General features: G+C 44.7%; 2 protein-coding genes across 2 annotated transcripts in view; one reads left to right on the top strand and one right to left on the bottom strand.

Moving 5' to 3' along the window:
• CDC40 (cell division cycle 40) overlaps nt 1-5,398 on the top strand; it is a gene marked incomplete at both ends in the record, with an annotated part of 34,150 nt that extends 28,752 nt beyond the window's left edge. Inside the window, 3 exons of the mRNA XM_079550720.1 lie at nt 2,082-2,158; nt 4,158-4,302; nt 5,221-5,398. Of these exons, the coding sequence (XP_079406846.1) occupies nt 2,082-2,158; nt 4,158-4,302; nt 5,221-5,398 (400 nt within the window). The remainder of the gene's footprint in view (nt 1-2,081; nt 2,159-4,157; nt 4,303-5,220) is intronic.
• A 7,686-nt stretch (nt 5,399-13,084) lies between these two features.
• METTL24 (methyltransferase like 24) overlaps nt 13,085-19,252 on the bottom strand; it is a gene marked incomplete at both ends in the record, with an annotated part of 44,351 nt that continues 38,183 nt past the window's right edge. The window contains one exon of the mRNA XM_079532638.1: nt 13,085-13,399. Within this exon, the coding sequence (XP_079388764.1) occupies nt 13,085-13,399 (315 nt within the window). The remainder of the gene's footprint in view (nt 13,400-19,252) is intronic.

Raw genomic sequence — 19,252 nt, 5'->3', positions numbered from 1 at the left:
AGAGAGCCTCTGTTCAGTTTTTTGTAATTAGACCCATGTATTTACTGAGCTCCTCAAAGTATTTACAGTATCGTGTCTGCTAAGGAATGTCTCCTCTCTGGTGAGTAGGAGGAGGATGTCACTCGCACAAGATTGTTATTTCCTTGAGATTGGATTGCCCTTCTTCTGTGAGCTCTGTGTTGATGGCTGAAATAAATAGTGAAGTGGGTGGATTTAGTCACTCTGTGGGGAAAAGCAGGAAAGGCAGAAAGGTTCTGGTATGGGAACATCACAACCTGATTGTTACAGTACCAGATTTTTTTTTTTCTTCTGAAGCAAAAAAAAAATATATATATATATATATATGTATATATACTGAGCATCCTGTACACTGAAAAAGGGTTCCCTTGTTCAGATATTAGGGAACTCAACTGTACACAGTGTTCTGCCATACAGTCTTTGGGGAATTTTTTGATTTTATATAAAGTAAACGTTGTCTTTCTAGCCATGACCTGAAAACCTTTGGTCATAACCTGCAGTTGATATATGGTAACCAGTCTGCATATGCACATAATTTCAATATCCAGATTTTTGCAGTGCATTAAAACTGTTAATATATTCAGCACATCAGCTTTCCATATCAAACTATTTCATACCACGCCTCAAATCTTTTTATTTTTTTAAGTTCATAAGGGCAATTGTTACTGAATCTAGGGTGACTTTGTGCAGTGTATTTCTTCATGTACTTCAGCACAGTATTTCTTCAGTATCCTTCAGAAACAAAGCAGCTTTCAAAGTAACTATGACCTGAATATGGCCTTAAAAGCCAGTAATTAAAGCTGGTCTCATTACTTGGTTTCAATTGTTTGGAGAAATTTTGTAGTGGGTTTTGTAAATACTTTGACTTGGCCAGAGCTGGTAATGGGATGTCATGTCAGACTTCATTACAGTGAGCAGCTTCACCCCTGAGAATATAAATGTCCTTTCCCCGAGAGTTCAGAGCGTGCTCATAGGTTTCACAAGGACAAACGTGAAGATCTGGTCGTTTGTTCAGGAGTCTTAACTGGAGTGCTATAAAATTTGCCTGCTTTGCTTTTGATGGGATTGTATCTTTACAGCAGTGATATTAAAGTTGACACGGGTGTTGCATTCTGTGTTTTCTTTTAGAAATGCAAAACGTTGTTTTCTCTTGTGGGCTTCTCATGCTTCTGGTCCTAATTGGATAAACAGTGAAATGATTCGGGCAACTGATCTTGGAAGATTTTCTTTCTTTATGCCTTTGAGTAAGCTGGCAAAGCAGGAGCAGTACAGCAGTAACTTAGTTCTTACATTGCCAAGCTTAGGAGGCTTGTCATGTCTGTCACTCTGTACCTCTCCAACAGGTCTCCGTATTTCCTTATAAAGATACCTTTGGCACCTTAGATTTCATGATATACAGTGGGTTGGTTTTCTTGATGTTTTTTTTTTCTTTTTCTTTCTTTTTGCCAGCCAACAGTTTGTTTGTTTTAACGTGGCCTCTGGGAGGATTGCTTTCACCTAGAATTGAGGGTTGCAGATGACTGGTGTGCTGAGGGAATGTGTGCTGTTAGGGGTTGCAAAGGATCAGACCTCGCCACAGTGATGACTTTGTGTCCCGATTTGAAGCTGTTGGAGTACTCCTCTAAAAGAATGAAATGGAATTGAGGCCAGGGAGTTCACAGCTGAGTTCAGCTATGAACATTCAGAATTGGTCGGCATCCCATTTGGGGAGAATAGGAGGAAAATGGCATTGTCAGGGGGAATAGAATAAAACTCCTGCTTTCTTTAATGGTTTTTGTTTTTGGTTTTTTTTTTTTTTTTAAGAAACTGGAGGCAATCAAGTATCTTTGTGTTACCAATTAGAGTCAGTATTCTGCTTTAGACTATGGGTCATTTGATTTGGGGTAAATTCATGCTATCAGCTGCATTTCTCTAAGCAAGCACCCATAATTTTGAGCTTATCCACATTCTTCTTTAGACTGCACTGCCATGTTCTCAGTAGCTTAGTAAATCAGCTCTCTCAAGACAGCCCTTTGGAATAATGTCTGCATGTCTTCCTAAACACATACTTCTTCCTTTTGCAGGGACATTCCTGTAGACTTCAAGTATATTGCTGAGCCAAGTATGCATTCGATGCCAGCCGTGACTTTGTCTCCAAATGGTGGGTTAATAACTTTGCTGCCTTCTCAGGCCGAGCTGACATAAGATGTCTCACTAATGATAGCTCTGTAATTTTGCCATCTTGTACCTCCCTGCTGCCCATACCCCCTTCCAAAGACTTGTGTGCCTTTATTCCAAGATTAGACTGAATCTGGATTTGATTTAAAAGTTTTGAGAAGACCAAACATGTCAAAATGAGGGGTTATTGCAGGATAGCTGTATCAGTTTAAATTTAGACCTTCCTCCAAACGGAGTAAAAGGGCTCCTTCTTTTCACAGAACTTCAGTTTGTTCTTTCTAATATTTAAAATATTAGGAAAAACAATGTTGGCATTGACAAGGGCTGCAAAGTACTGAGCAAGTTCAGCAGTCCTTGTGGTGTCACTGATAACACAAAGACTGATGTTTTACGTGATCCTGCTGATGCTGTTTCTTTGTTCTGAATACAGCACAAATAGCATTTGCTCAAGAGAAATTCCAAATTATCTCAGTGTTTCTGTATGTTAATGTTTCCCTAGTGTTCATGTTCTTCTGCAACAACCGAGCTGCAGAAGGGCAAAGGCTGAATTCCTCCAGCAATAAGTGAAAAATCCTTCTAATAGGACGAAATCTCTTTTATGTGTGCTGGCTAAAATTAAATAGCTTTATTGCCAACGTTATTGAAGCGTTATAAATTTACCGTTAACAGTCTCATTTGCTGAGTAGCGGCTGATCAGCTTGTATAGCCAGCACGTTCAGCCAGCTCTCAGCATCAAATTACAGTTCCTTTGCAGTGTAAATATTTCATTCTTAACAATCGAGGCAGAGCCTTAATAGTAAAAGGAAGATTCTGGAGAAAGACAGTTAAAATGAAAATTTTATGGAAGGAAATTTTCAGTTTCCTTCTGAAGGATGCAGAAGATTGTAACAGACCTTTTAAAAACCTAAGAAAGAATAATGTGACTGGGGTAAGCACGCTGTTTATTTCTCTGGGAGGCTGAACTAAACTGTCTAATTCCAAGCTAGAAGCTGGATCAGATTTAAGGACTATTCAGCACGTTTTCTGTCATTGTTCAAATCAGACACTGAAGACCGTGATGGTATAAAGAGTTCAGGGCAGAATTCTGTTGTAAACTGTTCTGTAGTGCATTGCCTTCACTGGATTCTTAGGTAGGAATTAATGCAGTGCCAAGACACAGTGAAATGAAGATTAGAAAAGCCTTATTTATTTTAACTCAAATGTCTCGATTAAATCATACTCCATTATGACACAGAGAATTAAATAGTCTCAAAAACCATAAGGATTCTGAAACTCCTTAGTCCAGGTGACCATCTTAAAGTACCCGCAAAAAAAGGTTATCAAATAGATTACCTATTTTTTTTCCTTAATCTGAATTACTTGATTGAGAGTTTATACTATGTGCACCATAAAAACTTACTCAGTAGCTTAAAAATGGATCCGTTCATTACTGGGGTTAATGTAACAGGCAGAGCTTTTTTGGAGTTCTGAGTGCATTTTGTAGGAACAGGCTTCCCAAATCCTGTCGAGCATAATTTTCTGCCTTCTAACGGTTGTAACAGGTGGAAATTGGGTTGGCCATCTTCCGGACCCTGTGATTCTGTGAAGTAATATCAGCTTCTACCAAGAAACTTTATTACACAGTAAGAGAGATTAGATTTAGATTGGACATAAGGAAAAAAATCTTTTACAGTGAGGATGGTGAGGCACTGGAACAGGTTGCCCAGAGATGTGGTTGAAGCCCCATTCCTGGAGACTTTGAAGGTGAGGCTGGATCAGGCCCTTGGGAACCTGACCTGGCTGTGCACGTTCTTGTTCATTGCAGGCAGTTGGACTAGGTGGCATTCAAAGGTCCCTTCCAACTCATAAGGATTCTATGATTCTATAATGAAAATCTGAATTAGCACAGTGCAGAGGAAGTTGTGTGTGTCTCAAACTTTGCAGCCAAGACTGTTTCTTCGTATGTGGCACTCTGTCATCTCCTCTGTTCATTGCATTTTTAGGGAAATGGTTGGCTTGCCAGTCAATGGATAACCAAATTCTGATTTTTGGAGCTCAGAACAGATTCAGATTAAACAAAAAGAAAATCTTCAAAGGTCACATGGTAGCTGGCTACGCTTGTCAAGTGGATTTTTCACCTGATATGAGGTGAGTTTTGTGGGAAAGAGCTTCATCTTTAAACTCATGAGCACGGACACCAGATTTCTTTTTGAATCCTTTTCAACATCATTGATGCACAGCCATCCTATTAACTCAGTAATAGGACAGAGCTCTCTAAGACAAGCAGCAGAATAAGTTTGCTCTTCTTGTTTGACTGGACTAAGTGAACTCAACACTTGTTCCAAACAACAGTTAAAAAGCGGTCAGCATAGCCCAGATTCTCCATTCCCTGAAGAAGACCTATGTTGCTGTGTTGAAGCATCCAGAGATTGCCCTTATTTTGCCCAGTCCTGGTGCAGCACAAACCTGCATCTGGCTATGTTTGCAAACAGTCAGTAGCAGTCTCCCCAGAGCCCTTCAGTCTTTGTTCCCACCATATGCACCCATCTAGAATACCTGGCATTCAGACTTGCCTGGTTTTTCCTTTGCACAGGTCTGGTGTGATATGTCCTCATTAGCTGTTCAGAGATCTATCTTTTACATCCTGTTTCCTTGGTAACATGCCCATATATTTACCACTGTATGTACATAAGCTATGCACTGCTATAAAAAGTGGAGAATAACCTCAGCAAAACCGGAGGAAAAAGCAGAGAGAGTGTCTGTAAGTTGCTGATGAACTTCTGGCACTTTTATCTTTTCCCAACATATTTTCTTCAGTCCCAGTAACACTGAGTGATAGAATCACACTAGTTAGCACGTTTACCTCACAGCTGATGCATCACCTTCTGCAGGACTACGCGTGCCACAGAGCACAGCATGAACGCCAGTTCTCTGGCAGGAAAGTTTGCAGACTGCCAGGTGGGAGGCTAACTGGGTGAAGCTCTGTTCCATTCCTCAATATAAATTGTTAGAATACTAGCAGTCCTTGCACTTAATGCAACTTGTATTTCCATCCTTTTAATGCAGCTATGTGATATCTGGAGATGCAGATGGAAAGCTTAACATCTGGGACTGGAAGACCACAAAACTTTACAGCAGAATAAAAGCACATGATAAAGTCTGCATCGGCGCAGTCTGGCATCCTCACGAAACATCCAAAGTCATTACGTGCGGCTGGGATGGTCTCATTAAACTGTGGGACTAAAGAGGCTGCTGCGAGGATCTGAAGTTGTAAGCCCTGAGATGTGAAGTTGGAGTGAATTCTGCTGTAAGGACGGGCGGACATTTTGTGATATAGCTGTTGGCAGCTGGCTGTATATATGCTCTGAAAGTGGGAAATGTTCAGAATGCTCAACTCAAAGGATCTTGTTCTAAACGCAACATCTGGCTAGGAGAGTGTGAAGTGTGCAGCATCAAGTGTTTGTCCTGTCACCTTCTGTGCAAAATACTCTTGTAAAATAAAATAAATTTAAGAAAAAACTATTTTTGTGGCTCTGGCTGTCAGAGATGTGGGGAGTTAAAGGAGAAAACCAGCAATTGTGTAATCTTCTTCCTAAGAGGAAATCTTTGATGCCTACTGCAACAGAGCTGGAAGTAGAGCATTTGTTTATGTTTTTTGGATGGTATTTTATTCTCCCTAAAATAGTTCTACCTTTCTAGAACACAAAATCAGTTGCTAATGATGTCTGTCAATTCACAGTAGAAATGAAGAGCTAATCAGAATTGCACAGCCCCCAATTAGACTGTGTCAATGAAGCCTGTATTCATAAAATCTTGGTTTGTCTGTGTTTAACAGCTGCATCATGCTGATCACCAGGCGTCATCGTTACAAGTACCCCTCAGTTTCCCTGTGAGGGCTGGGTACCAGGTGTTTTTCTCTTCCCGTTTGCTGTTAAGTTCCAGTAAGCATGACATAAAAAACGAACATAACAACAAAGTGGGTAGGCTGTATTATAAGCTCCACGCAGTTTGTGACAATGTACTGTATATACATGCCACACTTTCTCCTCTTTAAAAGACTTATTTTTAATAAATCATTTTATAAAGAAACTTCTGCTTGTCTTCATTCATTTCTTCCATCCACCACTGTCCATGTGAAATATTTATCGTTTGGCATTTTATTTCTCAGTTTTAATAGAATTCAGATAAGCTCATTCTCTTCCCCTGTTCATACAAAACTAATTTAAGTTGGAAGGAAGGGGAAAAAAAACCATCCTTTTAACACTGTCTGCTCTTCTTTTGAGACTCTAATAGAAATAAAAGCGTGTAACAAATTTATCCATTGATCAGTTTTAATTAGTTTTGAATTATGCTCCATTGCTTACTATAAGTCAACAGCTGCTCATCAGTTAAACAATAACAAAGGATTAATGGCTATAATTAGCAGTAGGGTGGGAGATAAGGCATTTCACTAGCTAAGATGCAAAGAATCTCAAACTGGAAGGACTTTTTTTTCTAAGATTTTATTTGTATTTTAAATCTGCTGTTCTGGAAGGATTGATTAACAAGACCGTTCTTTCAAAGAGCACTTGTGGAAGTTAGGCCTCTAACTTCATGAGTGAGTGAGCTTGGAACATAACGCATTTTAGACCAGCTGCTTAAAGCTGCATTTCAGAGTCTTTCCAGTTTCCATTCATGCCTTCAATATAACTGCATCAAGTTTACCTGTTTTCCATTTACTTTCCCATCTCAGTAAACGTGGGTACCAGAAACACATCACAGCTCGTTTTCACAAGAGGAGCTCTGGTACCCATTGTATATATTGTCCAATCTCACACCTGTGTAAATGCTGGGGCAGGAAAATGGAAATGGTAGAATTTAGAGAGAGAAAGGAGGTAGCGAGCGTCCTGAGGATCACAGGGAAAGAAGAGACTGTTCTTCTTTCCGGACTGGTAAGAATGTGAGTAGGAGTGAGCTGCTGCCATGGTGTTCCTGAGCTGGGTGTTGAGCTCTGAGGTGCCGTGTCTGCTGCTTAAGGAGAAAACTGGCTAAAATAACTTAGAATGGCACTTCTTTCTCCTTCAAATACATTTCCTAAATGGATATGATGAATCCTTGCGGTTGGAAAAGACCTCTAAGATCACCTAGTCCGACCCCAACCCACCCCACTAACCACGTCCTTCAGTGCCACACCTACACGTGTCTTGAACACCTCCAGGGACGGCGACTCCACCACCTCCCTGTGCAGCCTGTGCCAATGCCTCACCACTCTTACTAAGTTCTTCCTAACATCCAGCCTGAACGTCCCCTGACGCAACTTAAAGCCATTCCCTCACATCCTAACGTGTAGCTGTGTACCCAAACATTAACAGCATGTAAGCATAAGGATCTGGGGAAGAAAAGAGGAAATAGAGCAGATAAATTGCTTCAAAAAAGTTTTGTATATTAACTCCCCTATCAGAAACATCTTCCCCAAATGCCTAAAAGCATTTAAATGACAGTAGACACAAGTTTTGGCTCTGCAGCTCATATTGCATTGCTCCATTCATCACCTACCCAGCAGTACTTGATTCATGTGCTTGTGTACGCACAAATAAGTGTATAAAGTTATGTAGTGCACTGTCTGTTGTCTCTGGGGAAGAAAACCAAGAAGCACTGACTCAATAAATTCTGGAATCGATGAGTTAGGATTAAATGTTTGCAACAAGCCTCAGATCAAAATTCCACTGGAAACTTTCAGATAGATCAACTCCTTTGTCCCTCGCTGTTGGTCACCCTGTTAATCCGATGTGGAATTCCTCACATCTGCATTGAAGCCTGCAGGGAGAATTTTTGTGAGGATAATTTCCTCCCTGCCAAAGACTCCAGAGCTGGCGATGTCAGCAATTTGCTGTGCTTGGAAGAGGCAGGGGGTGTCTGCACGGTGGGAGTCCAAACTTGTCCTTCCTGCAGCCACCTGGGAAGGGACTCCTGGCCAGGCTAATTGTGTCCTTCTCTTTGCCTCTCAATTTCACTTAGGTCAGAAATTGGTCTGCTACAAATGTTGGCCAGAACCAGTCCAGACACATCTCTGGGTTGACAGCCTGTGGGCAGACAGAGCAGGGAAGGCCCCAAGCAGCGTTCCCTAATACCAAGCGAGTTCAAAGGGGCTGCTTCTGGGCTGGAGCCTGTTGCACTGCTGAGGGTGAATACCTGTGAGTTGGCATGTAGGGCTGCAATAACAGCACTGTGTGGTTTGTGTCCCTCTGTTATGCATCTCTAACTCGAGGAAATGATGTGGCGGTGTCTTGCCACTTGTTATTAATACCAATTACTGTTGCAGCGGGGGTTTGTGAGTAAGAGAACTATTGCCATCACTGCTGAGTTCTGCCGTGGAAACCTGATTGTTCTTCTGGCCTTGTGCCACCTTCCTCATGGACTTCTTTTCATATGTGAGAGGGGGGAATGTCCCACGTGTCCTGGTGCAGCTTGCCAGTAGGTGGGAAGGCAGTCTCTCTCAAGGCAGATGGTTGTGGCATCTGTCTCACACAAAGCCTACAACCCAGGAAGACAGGGCTGCACATTCTTTGCTCTCATTGCAAGAAGCAAACATCTGAATTACCATGCATCCAGAAGACTCTAAGATTGATTGCCTTGGAAAAAGCCAGTTTTTAGCAAAAAGAAGATGTTCAACACACCATTTAAATGTGTGGTCTTCAAAGGCTCATTTCAAAATAACGCCTTGCAAACCTGACAGCACAGTACTACTGTGTACCTTCCTTTTTGCTACCAGCTGGTCGTTACAGAACCTCCCTCCTCCTGGGTAGAAAAGCTCTGTACAAGGAGCAGCCTGTGAGAGAGGCAAACAGGGCAGGGTGGGAAGCTTTGCTTGCAAGACTTTAAGCAATTGAGCCTATTTAAAAAAAAAAAAAATCAGCTGACAGGGAGTTTGTGCCCCTGGGGACTACTGAAAGACTTGCTCCTGCAGGCTGACTTCACTGACATATACTCAAAATTTAAGTTATATTTTGCAGTAAAATAGGTCTTTACTGCTAGGCTAGCTGATTAAACTAAAACAAATTAAAAAACCCACAAAGCCAACTGCACCACTGCTGTCTTGCAGCACTTGAAGAGTACTGCCTGTGGAAAGGCTCTGTTTGCAGAAGCTCCCTGTAGAGCTGAAAGCTCTTTACAAATAAGTTTAGATGATGTTCACCCAAGCGTGGACATGAGGTACCCCAGCAGACCAACCTCAGAGCTGCTTGTTACCTGGTTACGCCACAGAACGTATTTAAAATGTTCTAAACGTGGAAGCATTGCAAGCCCCTGCGTAACTCACTGTGCTTTGCACCACTGGGAGACTGCTAAAATCAGGTGTTACAGCAAATGGTTTGAATTTGTCCTTTGGGCCAGGCTCAGTCCTTGGACTGAGAGGTGTCAACACTGAGCTGCATGCCCTCTGGTTTGGAAAGGAAGAAAACAACACAAATCCCCTGGGGAGTAATTTCAGCCCTATGAATCCTGCTGGGCCTCCTGACAGCCACACAGACACATCTACGGGACCTGCAGAGCCCCCCCAGCACCATCACACCATCACCCCACAGCCACCATTGCTGTAATTCACCACCTCAATACTTCCTCCATGGCATAAGTGGGGTTTGGTGGAGTTTAAACTCTTATGAAGCAATGCTAAGAGAAAACAAACAGAACAACCAGCCTGCACTATAGCTGTGCTGCGAGTATAGAGCTTACCTTCAGCAAACTGCTACAAAAGACACGTGTACGGTGGAAATCCAATGCAAAGAGTAAGGAAGTTCACAGTCTGAATACTCCTTGGTTGCTGCAGAGGGAAGAGTAGATGTGGCTCTGAATGTGGGTCAGCTCTGACCTTCCACCACCACTGAAACTCAGTCGGTGTCTACTGACTGCAATTAAATGTCACATTGTATTAACAAGCAGCAAGAAATCAGGAGTGACTTCTTACTGAGTAACCCTGAGGATCCCTTCAAGGGCAAGAGAGCAGCTAATGGAGCTCCCAGAGCCTGGGCTCTGAACTAACCAGATGGTCTCAGCTGTGAATTATTCACCAGGGTGAATGAGTGCATTTTCTTCAGGTGTGTGACCAGGTGATGCCTTGCTGGCTGCTGCCAAGAAAGGCCAGACACATCCCATTTATGCTTTCTTCAATCTTTCAGAATTGAGAGGTGCTCCTGATGAGGTTGGATATGAGAAACAATGTTTTCTCAGAAAGAGTGGTGAGGCAGTGGCACAGGCTGCACAGGGAAGTGGTGGAGTCACCACCCCTGGAGGCCATCAAGAAACGTGGATGTGATACTGAGGGATGTGGTTAGTGGGCATGGTGGGGATGGGCTGGTTGGTTGGACTAGGTGATCTTAGAGGTCTTTTCCAACTTTAAGGACTGTGCTGCAGAGCTCAGTACATCGCATCCTCCTGATGCGTTCCCAACCATTTGATGACCTCTGCAACGCTTCCCGCTCCCCCAAAGCTGCTCCTGAATGCACAGGGCTCCTCTCTGGGGCCAACGCAGACCTCAGTGCATGACAGCTGCATTCACACAGCCTTTGCCCCACAGCAGTAACCACATTCCTTTTACAGAAAGAAACAGGAGATGGATTCATTAAGTTTTGCTCCTTTAGGTCAAAGAGACCAATAAAAGCCAACGGGTGGGAGCACAAGAGCTCAGAAAGGATGGCTGTGCTAACTCTGCTTAGAAAGGCACAGAGCATGAAATGAGAGCTGTTCCCTTTCCCTATAATATCGCATAACTGCCACAGGAATGATAAATTGCTTTTATCTATCCTGCATCTTACATAAGGTTTCTTTAATTGCCATAGTTATTGGAATTTTTGCTTTCGGAAGATGTATTTGCTAACGCTTAAGTTGCTCCTGATGCTACTTAGCACTCCAGAGCATAGGCTGGGTGAGGATACACAGAATTCTGACGTCAGGTCCCAAGACAGACCTCCAGACCTTTCCTGCAATTTCCATACACAATGAATTTACATTTCTTCTTCAGGGCAATACATGATGAAAGGTCTGCAACCCTTTGGAATTTTAACACCTAAAAGAGCACATAATTTGGTTTTTAATCACTATGTAACAATCTACCGGTCTGAGTACTCCATCACTTACCAGGAGGAAAAGCCTGCGCTCTACCGCTCCAGCCTGTGCTTTCATGCTTCATTAACGAAGCAGGGCTCACACCGGGCCTTTTGCCATCATATTATTTGAAGAGTGGAAGTGCAGCCATTCCCTGATGAGCTGTCTGATTGTTCCAACAAGCAGTAGCTCGGTTTAGGAGATGTGACACCTTCATGCATTTCAGGGCTCTCCTTAAGGCCCTGCGTTGTTGCACAGCCTCAACACTTGGAGCGCAAGGGTTTGCAGTGTGGCTGCCACTAAGAAGGCATCTCCTGCTCAGAGTGCTTTGCCCAGCAGCTGGGCTCAGGAAATCCAAGCAAGCAGCAACATGGCATCAATTCCAGCAGCTCTTCCCTCAGATTGTTCTGTGTCACTGCAGGAAAGGGACCAAGCACAGTGATACCAGAAAACAAAGCAGTACCAGACATGTCCTGCTCTGGGTGTCCCTGCTTCAGCAGGTCTTGGACCAGATGGACCAAGAGGCCCTGTCAACCTCAGCCATCCTGTGGTTCTATGTTCCTAGCCCTAGGAGCTTCCAACACAAGGTGGCTGGATCCAAGCTGTCCTTGACTTGGGCTGTCTCTGTGCCTAGGAATGGTATGGGAAGGTCCCAGATGGCCTGAGCCAATACAGTGCCAGGGAGCTCATTCATGTGACAACCAGGCAGCCATACCCAGAGCCCGTGCACACCTCCTGCACTGCTCCACATAGCTCACAGGCACAGCTGGGGGTACCGGCAGGCCCAGTCTGTCCTTTGTGTCCTCCTCCTTCTCTGGCTGAGGTGTTCAGTGCACACAAACCCACAAAGAGATCCCTCAGAATTAAACTCCAGTTCAGAAAATCCCAGTGCCACTAAAGTGGATGTGCTGGTATTTAAAAGGAAATAAAAATGGGACCAGAGAGGCAATAACTCACTTCACACAGCACAACAAGGCACTGTCAGCGGAGCTGAAAGGCAGCAGATTGAAAGCCAGCGTGCATTTCTTAAAACAGAAAGGATCTGACATTTAACCACAAGTTAACATTTCCAATGTGATTTGGAAGGCTGATACACATCTGAGTGTGTGAGGACACAGAACTGACCTCCACTGAAGAAATTCAAACCCTCTCCAGTCCCACAAGTCTTGCACCACCCAGGCCCTCACCATCATGGCAGGGGGCTTTGAAGCCTCTTCCAAAGAAGCCCAAGCTCTGCAGCCCCTGTGGCCAACACAGATGCTCAAGGTCTGACTCATTCAGGCATTTCAAGCCCTGCAAAGAACAAGAAAGACATGAAAGAGGTGTGATCTTGTATTTCAATGCAAAGTTTAATGTCAAAATTATTAATTAAAATAACAATAAACCACCTGCTACATACTTTTTAGCTTCTCATTGCTTAGCTTCTAAGGGAATGGCTGAGCCGGGTTGTTGGGAGCACCCTGCATCAATCTTGCACACCAGTGCTCAGAGCCCACATGCAGAGCAGGACATGTCCCCGTGTCCCCAAGACTAGAACCACTACCTCTGCAAGCATCCGTGTGCCCCTGGCAGGGAGAGAGGCAGGGCCAGGGAGCTCTGTGGGAAGGAGCCAGGAGGCAGCCAGGTGCGGTGCTAGACAAGTCACTGTGGAACTTCACCTGAACTAAAAACAAGCCAAAAAGACCAGGTTCCACTTTCAGCTCTTTTGACAGTGTTTAAAAACAAATGCCAGCCCATTCCACCAGCAATCGCTGTATGCTTATTTGGCAACTTCAGCCAGTGACTCTCAGGTCCTCTTCAATAATGTTACGGGACAGATGGCTCACAGTCACATGTCGTAGATTCCTTTCTGCTATTTCCATCTTGTATTCACCCAGCTCAGCGTGTAACAGCTACTGGCATTGAAGGCTTCCTTTTTCAGAAGCATCTGTGGTTTTGATAAGTCTTTGTAGGTATGGAAAAGCCTGAAGTCCTTCAGCTCCAGCTCTCGGAGCAGACTGTACCAGTACCGCACCACAGTGCTGTCATTGCCGCTGACCTCAAAACCAGGCCAGTGGATGTGCACCTCAAAGACCAGCTGCCCTATTTGCTCAACAACATCCTCCAAGATCAGGTTTTCCAAAATTTTCCACTCCGCGCTCTCCACATCTGCCTTGAGGACATCAATCTGCAACAAAAACATAATTGCTATATGAAAATGACAGGCTTTGCAATTATTGTCATAGAATGATTAAAGTCAGAAAAGACCTCTAAGATCACTAGTCCAACCAACCACCCATCTCCACCATGCCCACTAACCACATCCCTCAGTGCCACAGCTACGTATCTTGAGTACTTCCAGGGGTGGTGACTCCACCACTTCCCTGTGCAGCCTGTGCCACTGCCTCACCACTCTTTCTGAGAAGAAATTTTTCCTAATATCAGCAAGATCCAAAGCCAGGCTTTCCCAGTTTATTATACACATAATTGCTCTCGTGTATTTAAATATTTCGTATTTAAAGATAATCATCTCAGAACACGCAGGCTAGGACAGACAGGGCAGTACATGAAGCTCTATGCCTGCCTGCTCGCTGCCCTTCTCTTCCTGCCTCTGACACCTGATCTGAAAAGCTCTGTACTTGAGGCTGATCCTACAGCCAAAGCGTGTAATTGGCCCTTCATAGATCTTGTGGCAGCACTCATTATACTAAACAAAGACACCAATGCTTTACTGTTCCTTATTTCTCCATCACAAAATTCCTGTAACAGAGCAAAATTTATTCACAGTAACTACTTGCACCACAGCAGACCAGGGTCCTCATTGCCAGATGCCACGTCACACATTGATGGTTCCAGTCCTGAGGATCTGACAGTGCAGTGCATGAGGAGGCAGTGACTGCACACAGCACGCACATGCCAGAGAAGGGCAAAGAGAAATGAAGGCTCTGAGCAGCACAGGTCACGAACCACCCACTGTCAAGCTGCTGCTGGCAGTTCCTGCAGCATCACGCTCCGCAAGGAGGATGAATTCAAGGGAAAAGTATGCAATGACTGCAGAGATTGATGGGCAGCTCCTCTGAACAGTAAGGGATGTCAGGAAAGATGCCATGGAAAGAGTGCCTCAATTTGATTTTAGACCGTTATTTGCTACTGCAGTTGTATATTCAGAAAACCAACTTCTCACAGCTCAACGTAAGTATGGCTTGATTTTACGTGTTTAGAGATGAGCTGGGGTAGGGGCTGTATCTTCTAATAATAAAAAGAGTGTTTCATCAAAATATCACACCTGGAAAGAAGCAATGTCCTTCAGAGGCGCACCCAAACTGAAGGGCACCTCTCCCTACAACAGAGCAGGTGCAACTCCCAGGGGAGCATGGTTTGCCTGCACTGGTTCCACCTGAGCTCTGCTTGTGCCCATCTGTTCACACTCAGAATGTGTCTGAAGAGAAAACCGAAGACTTTACTTAGAGTCAAGAAGAGCATGAAAAGAAAAAAAAAATTGAAAAATCGTCAGAAATGTTACAAGTCAGCAGGCAGGCCCCACTACAGCTGATGAAGTGCCATTAGTGAGCTGAGGTAGACTCTGAAGAGCCTGGATGTCAGGGCACAATAACACAGCTGTACACAGAAACACCACTGTTACAAGAGGCTGCACTTACTGTGCTTCTCTGGGGGACTACCAGGGGATAAGAAGACAGAACTCAGTCCAACCAACTGCTGCTGGTTCCTCCCTGAAGGCACATCAATATCCTTCAAGAGTCTAACACCTAGGAGCGAGGCTGTAAGTAACTTGGCCTTCCGCAGGCACGTGCTGCTCAGAGGATGAAGGCTGCCTTATGCAGCCACATTGTTTCTCTCTTCTTTTTCTTCCCTTACCTCAGGAGACCAGAGAGCAGGACCAAAACCTCAAGGCCAAAGGAAATCGGACAAGAAGTTTCAAGAGTAGAGCAATTTCTAATTCAAATTCACCATGGTCTTAGAGTTATGGAATCACAGAATCATTAAGGTTGAAAAAGATCTCTAAGATCATCTAGTTCAACCATCAACCCATTCCCACTTTAAATCAGTGGGTTGGTTTTGTCACTAATGGGGACAATGAAACAAGGCAAACCCACTGCACAGAGAGTCCCAATCTGCATCAGAACCAACCCAGTGAGCAACAGACTAGCGGTGGGGCTGGACACAAAACCTAACCTAACCCTAACCTTACAAAGCAAAAGTTAACAACAGTAACTGTGTGGGCTTCCTACACAGCAGGTCTCACTTTATGGCACTTTAAGTCCTGCAGCCCAACTGGGTACAGTACAAGCACTGGCCATACCTGGATGCCCAAAGCTCTGCAGTCTGTGCTCCCCGATGGCCCAAAGGACAGGCCAGGGCAGGCAGAGAAAACCAATGGAAGAAGAGCCTGGTGCCTCCCAGCTGCAAGCTCGTAATCCAGCAAAGGGAAATGAGAGGAGACACGGGGTCCCAAACCCACACTGCTACATGTGGTCACTTCGACCTTTCCTTGTTCTCCAGGTGGCCAACTGGAGGCCCCAGCTCTGATCTACTGAGACAAACAGTGCTCACAGCTATGCCAGGCCTCAGGGGCTGTGCTCCCCCTACCTACTAGGTGGAGGTGTCCACTAGGGACACATGGTGACAAGAACTGGGAGATGTTACATGCTAGATATTTCTGGTCTCAAATACGCAAGCTGAGGGTTTTCAGCCCTTAAGGGTGTGAGGATTGTGTCCATGAAGTCCTGTGTGTGTCCCTTCAGTGGGACAAGCTATACATCAGCTGGAAACAAAATTCTTCAGCAAGGTCCATGACCACATACTAACAGCACACTGAGCTGCAGGGATCAGCTCATCCAGGCTACATTGTGCCTCCTCTGCGCTGACAGAGGCAGGGGGCTGGTGGAAAATGACTGTTGGATTATGGAAATAAAGCCTGTGTTGTGACATATGGGGAGGAAAGACAAAGGTTATACAGCCAACCTTAGCTCTGGTACTTCCCTGTCTGACTGCAACTAAGAGCCCATCGGCACGCCACATGTGGGGCAGTGAAATGGCTTCCTGTAGTGCTCCTCTGGGTTCACCAGCAGGCTGAATGCAAATGATCCTGCTCATGAAAGTCAGCTGAGACTCACTTCATGGTTGAGCTCACTTGTTTCCCCTTATACATTTAAATCAGTTACTTATTTTTCAGATAGCAACACACGGCTCTACCTGCAATGCAATTTCGAAAGCACTTTGGATCCTATCTGGGTACAATTGCAACACTTCAGAAGCCACACATTTTTGTCTCCAATACTTTGGCAACTTTGACTAACAGATTATTCAAAACTCCTCTGAGGGGGAGATGATAGGAGGAGGAGCTGTGAATAAATGTTTCTAAGTGTTTGCTTTTGTTTTCCCATGATCTGGCTTTATGGTATGACATCTTTTTTCTCATGGCAGTTTCCACTCATCATCCCCCAGCTTTGTTTGCTTTTTCTCTCAAGCTTCTGGGGCCAAACAGCAGGCACCCTGCATGCACTGCACTGCATTCACAAATCTGATCCAAAAAGCAGCTGCTAACCAATGTGTCTGCAGGACAGAGAGAGCTGCCTTGTATTGAAGTGATCAGAGAGCAATAGGGCACTGACAGGAATGTGCTGGAGGAACACAGCAGAGACTCTTTGAGGTACTGTGCATTACTCAGAAGCCTGGAAGAAGGCTCTGTCTGTACCACAATCTCCAGTGACTGCCTTCAGGACACTGCCCACTCATCCCACAGTCTCCATTTTCTGCTGCAGATGGGGTAAAATGAGCTCGTGTCAGAGCATCTGAGCACCTAACAAATACATCCTACTAGCACCAAACATGAATTTTATGAAGAGGTATTTATCTCCTCCCAGCAATAAGAAATGCATTCCTAGTAAGAGAAGCACTACCACCTCAACGGTGTGTTGATGCACAGTGCCAGTGAGACGATTACCACACAAATCCCTAAATGCAGAGCTCCAGCTCATCCAAGAGCACAGCTAGAGTCAGCTCTGAAGGGAAACCCAGGGGTACATGCCAGAAAGAGAACTAAGACCTGTGGTGCCTTATGGCATGTGGTGGCCATCGGCAGCCTGCAGGCTTTGTACACTGTGGCTGGATCCTCTTATCTGCCACAAATGCTCTGTCAAAGACAGAGAGGTTTGCTTGTCATCTTCCAACAGAAATGGGTCCTGGGTCACTGTCAGAAAGAGATTAAGTTAGGCTAGCAGCCTCTGGGGTCACACTTCCCGCACCTACATTTCTCTCTTTTAAAAAAAAGCCAATATCAGATCTCATGAGAGTGAGCTGTGTACCTCCATGGTGTGAGATCTCTCCTGCTCAGAGAATGAAACAGCTGACTCCACTTTTGGCGCAGAGGCCAGGAGTGGATAATAATAACCCACCACCACTGGGTTAGGGGCTGGGAGGGAGCAGAAGTGAAGTTGGGGGACAGAAACAAATTACGAGAGTGATTATAATATATTTGTTCTCTCTCTGTTTCAAATAAGCCAGTCTGCCGAAACGTGAGCAATGAGAATCACAGAATCACACAGAATAGCAAGGTTGGAAACGACCTGCAAGATCATCTAGCCCAACCACCCTCCCATTCCTATTAGTACCACAAGCTACTAAACCATATCTCATAGCTCCTCATCCAGGCACCTCTTGAACACTGCCGGGGATGGCGACTCCACCACCTCCCCGGGCAAAAACTAAGTGGCCTATCACTGAAAAGTAAAAAACGTGCCTTTTTAATCACGTTTTCTCCATACTTAGCTCCCCTGTAAATATACCGCAGCATTGCACCAGTCACAATTGGGGAATAAAAAGGCCTTTCCTCATGCACAATCAAGCGTACAAAACAGCTGAAAAAGAATGTGTTTTAATTAGTGGAAGTTACCACATACGGTATGAGCACTCAATTCTTCTTTCAGGGTAATGACTTGTTACGACTGTGCATCATTTCCCAAAGTGGAAACCAGAGCTCTGTTGGCCTTCATCATTTCTGAAACACCAGGGTTAGAGGGATCTCAGCTCTGTGGTGCCCCGTGGGCACATTTGAAGCTCCCCATGGAGCAGAGTCAATCAAGAGCAGCAGCCAAGGAAGCAATTTGGCCACATTACTGCTAGCAGCAGCTCAGCATGGGGAAGCAAAGAGCAGAGCAGGGGAGCACAGAAACGCTCCATCCTTCTAAATCACAGCTCTCAACTAAGGACCACACCAGCAAAGAAACAACAGGGTTCCCTTTCACTAAGCGCAAGTCTGTATTTTCAGCAGATAAAACTCCAAAGAACGTGTTGTTTGAGCTCCTGGCAGACTGGGCATATTTTCAAGTACCTGTTGAAGGTATTAATGCAAGTTTCTGTACTTGGGTGTCTACATCGTTCTTTGTCTTTTTACACACTACAGAGGTGACTGCCCCTGAAAGAAATTCACAAGACACACAGCTCACTGAACAGCCTATCTTCTCTCTAAATTGGAAAGATATGCATTTGATGTGTGGGCTGTTCAATGGACAAAGAACTGGCTGCAGGATCAAGTCCAGAGAGTGGCGGTCAGTGTCTCAATACCTGGATGGAGATGAATGGTGACCCAGAGGGTTCAATGCTGGGGCCGGTACTCTTTAACACCTTTATCAATGACACTGACAGTGGGATCAATGTGGGAGTGCACCCTCAGCAAGTTTGCTGATGACACCAAGCTGTGGAGTACAGACAACACACCAGAGGAACAGGATGCTATCCAGAGAGACCTAGACAGGCTTGAGCAGTGGGCCCAGGTGAACCTCATGAGGTTCAATAAATCCAAATGCAACAACTTGCATCGGGCTCAAGGCAACACTCACTACCATACAAGCTGGGGGGTGAAGGGACTGAGCACAGCCCTGCTGAAAAAGACCTGGGACTACTGGTGGATGAGAAGCTGTATATGAGCCACCAATGTGCCCTCACAGCCAGGAAGCCAACCATATCCTGGGCTGCATCAAAAGAAGTGTGGCCAGCAGGTTGTGGGAGGTGACAGGCTCTT

The sequence above is a fragment of the Tetrao urogallus genome (genome assembly GCF_951394365.1).
Source record: "Tetrao urogallus genome assembly, chromosome: 2".
In the NCBI taxonomy this organism is placed as follows: domain Eukaryota; kingdom Metazoa; phylum Chordata; class Aves; order Galliformes; family Phasianidae; genus Tetrao; species Tetrao urogallus.
The sequence above is the reverse complement of the archived record's forward strand: the minus strand, read 5'-3'. Positions and strand labels throughout refer to the sequence as shown.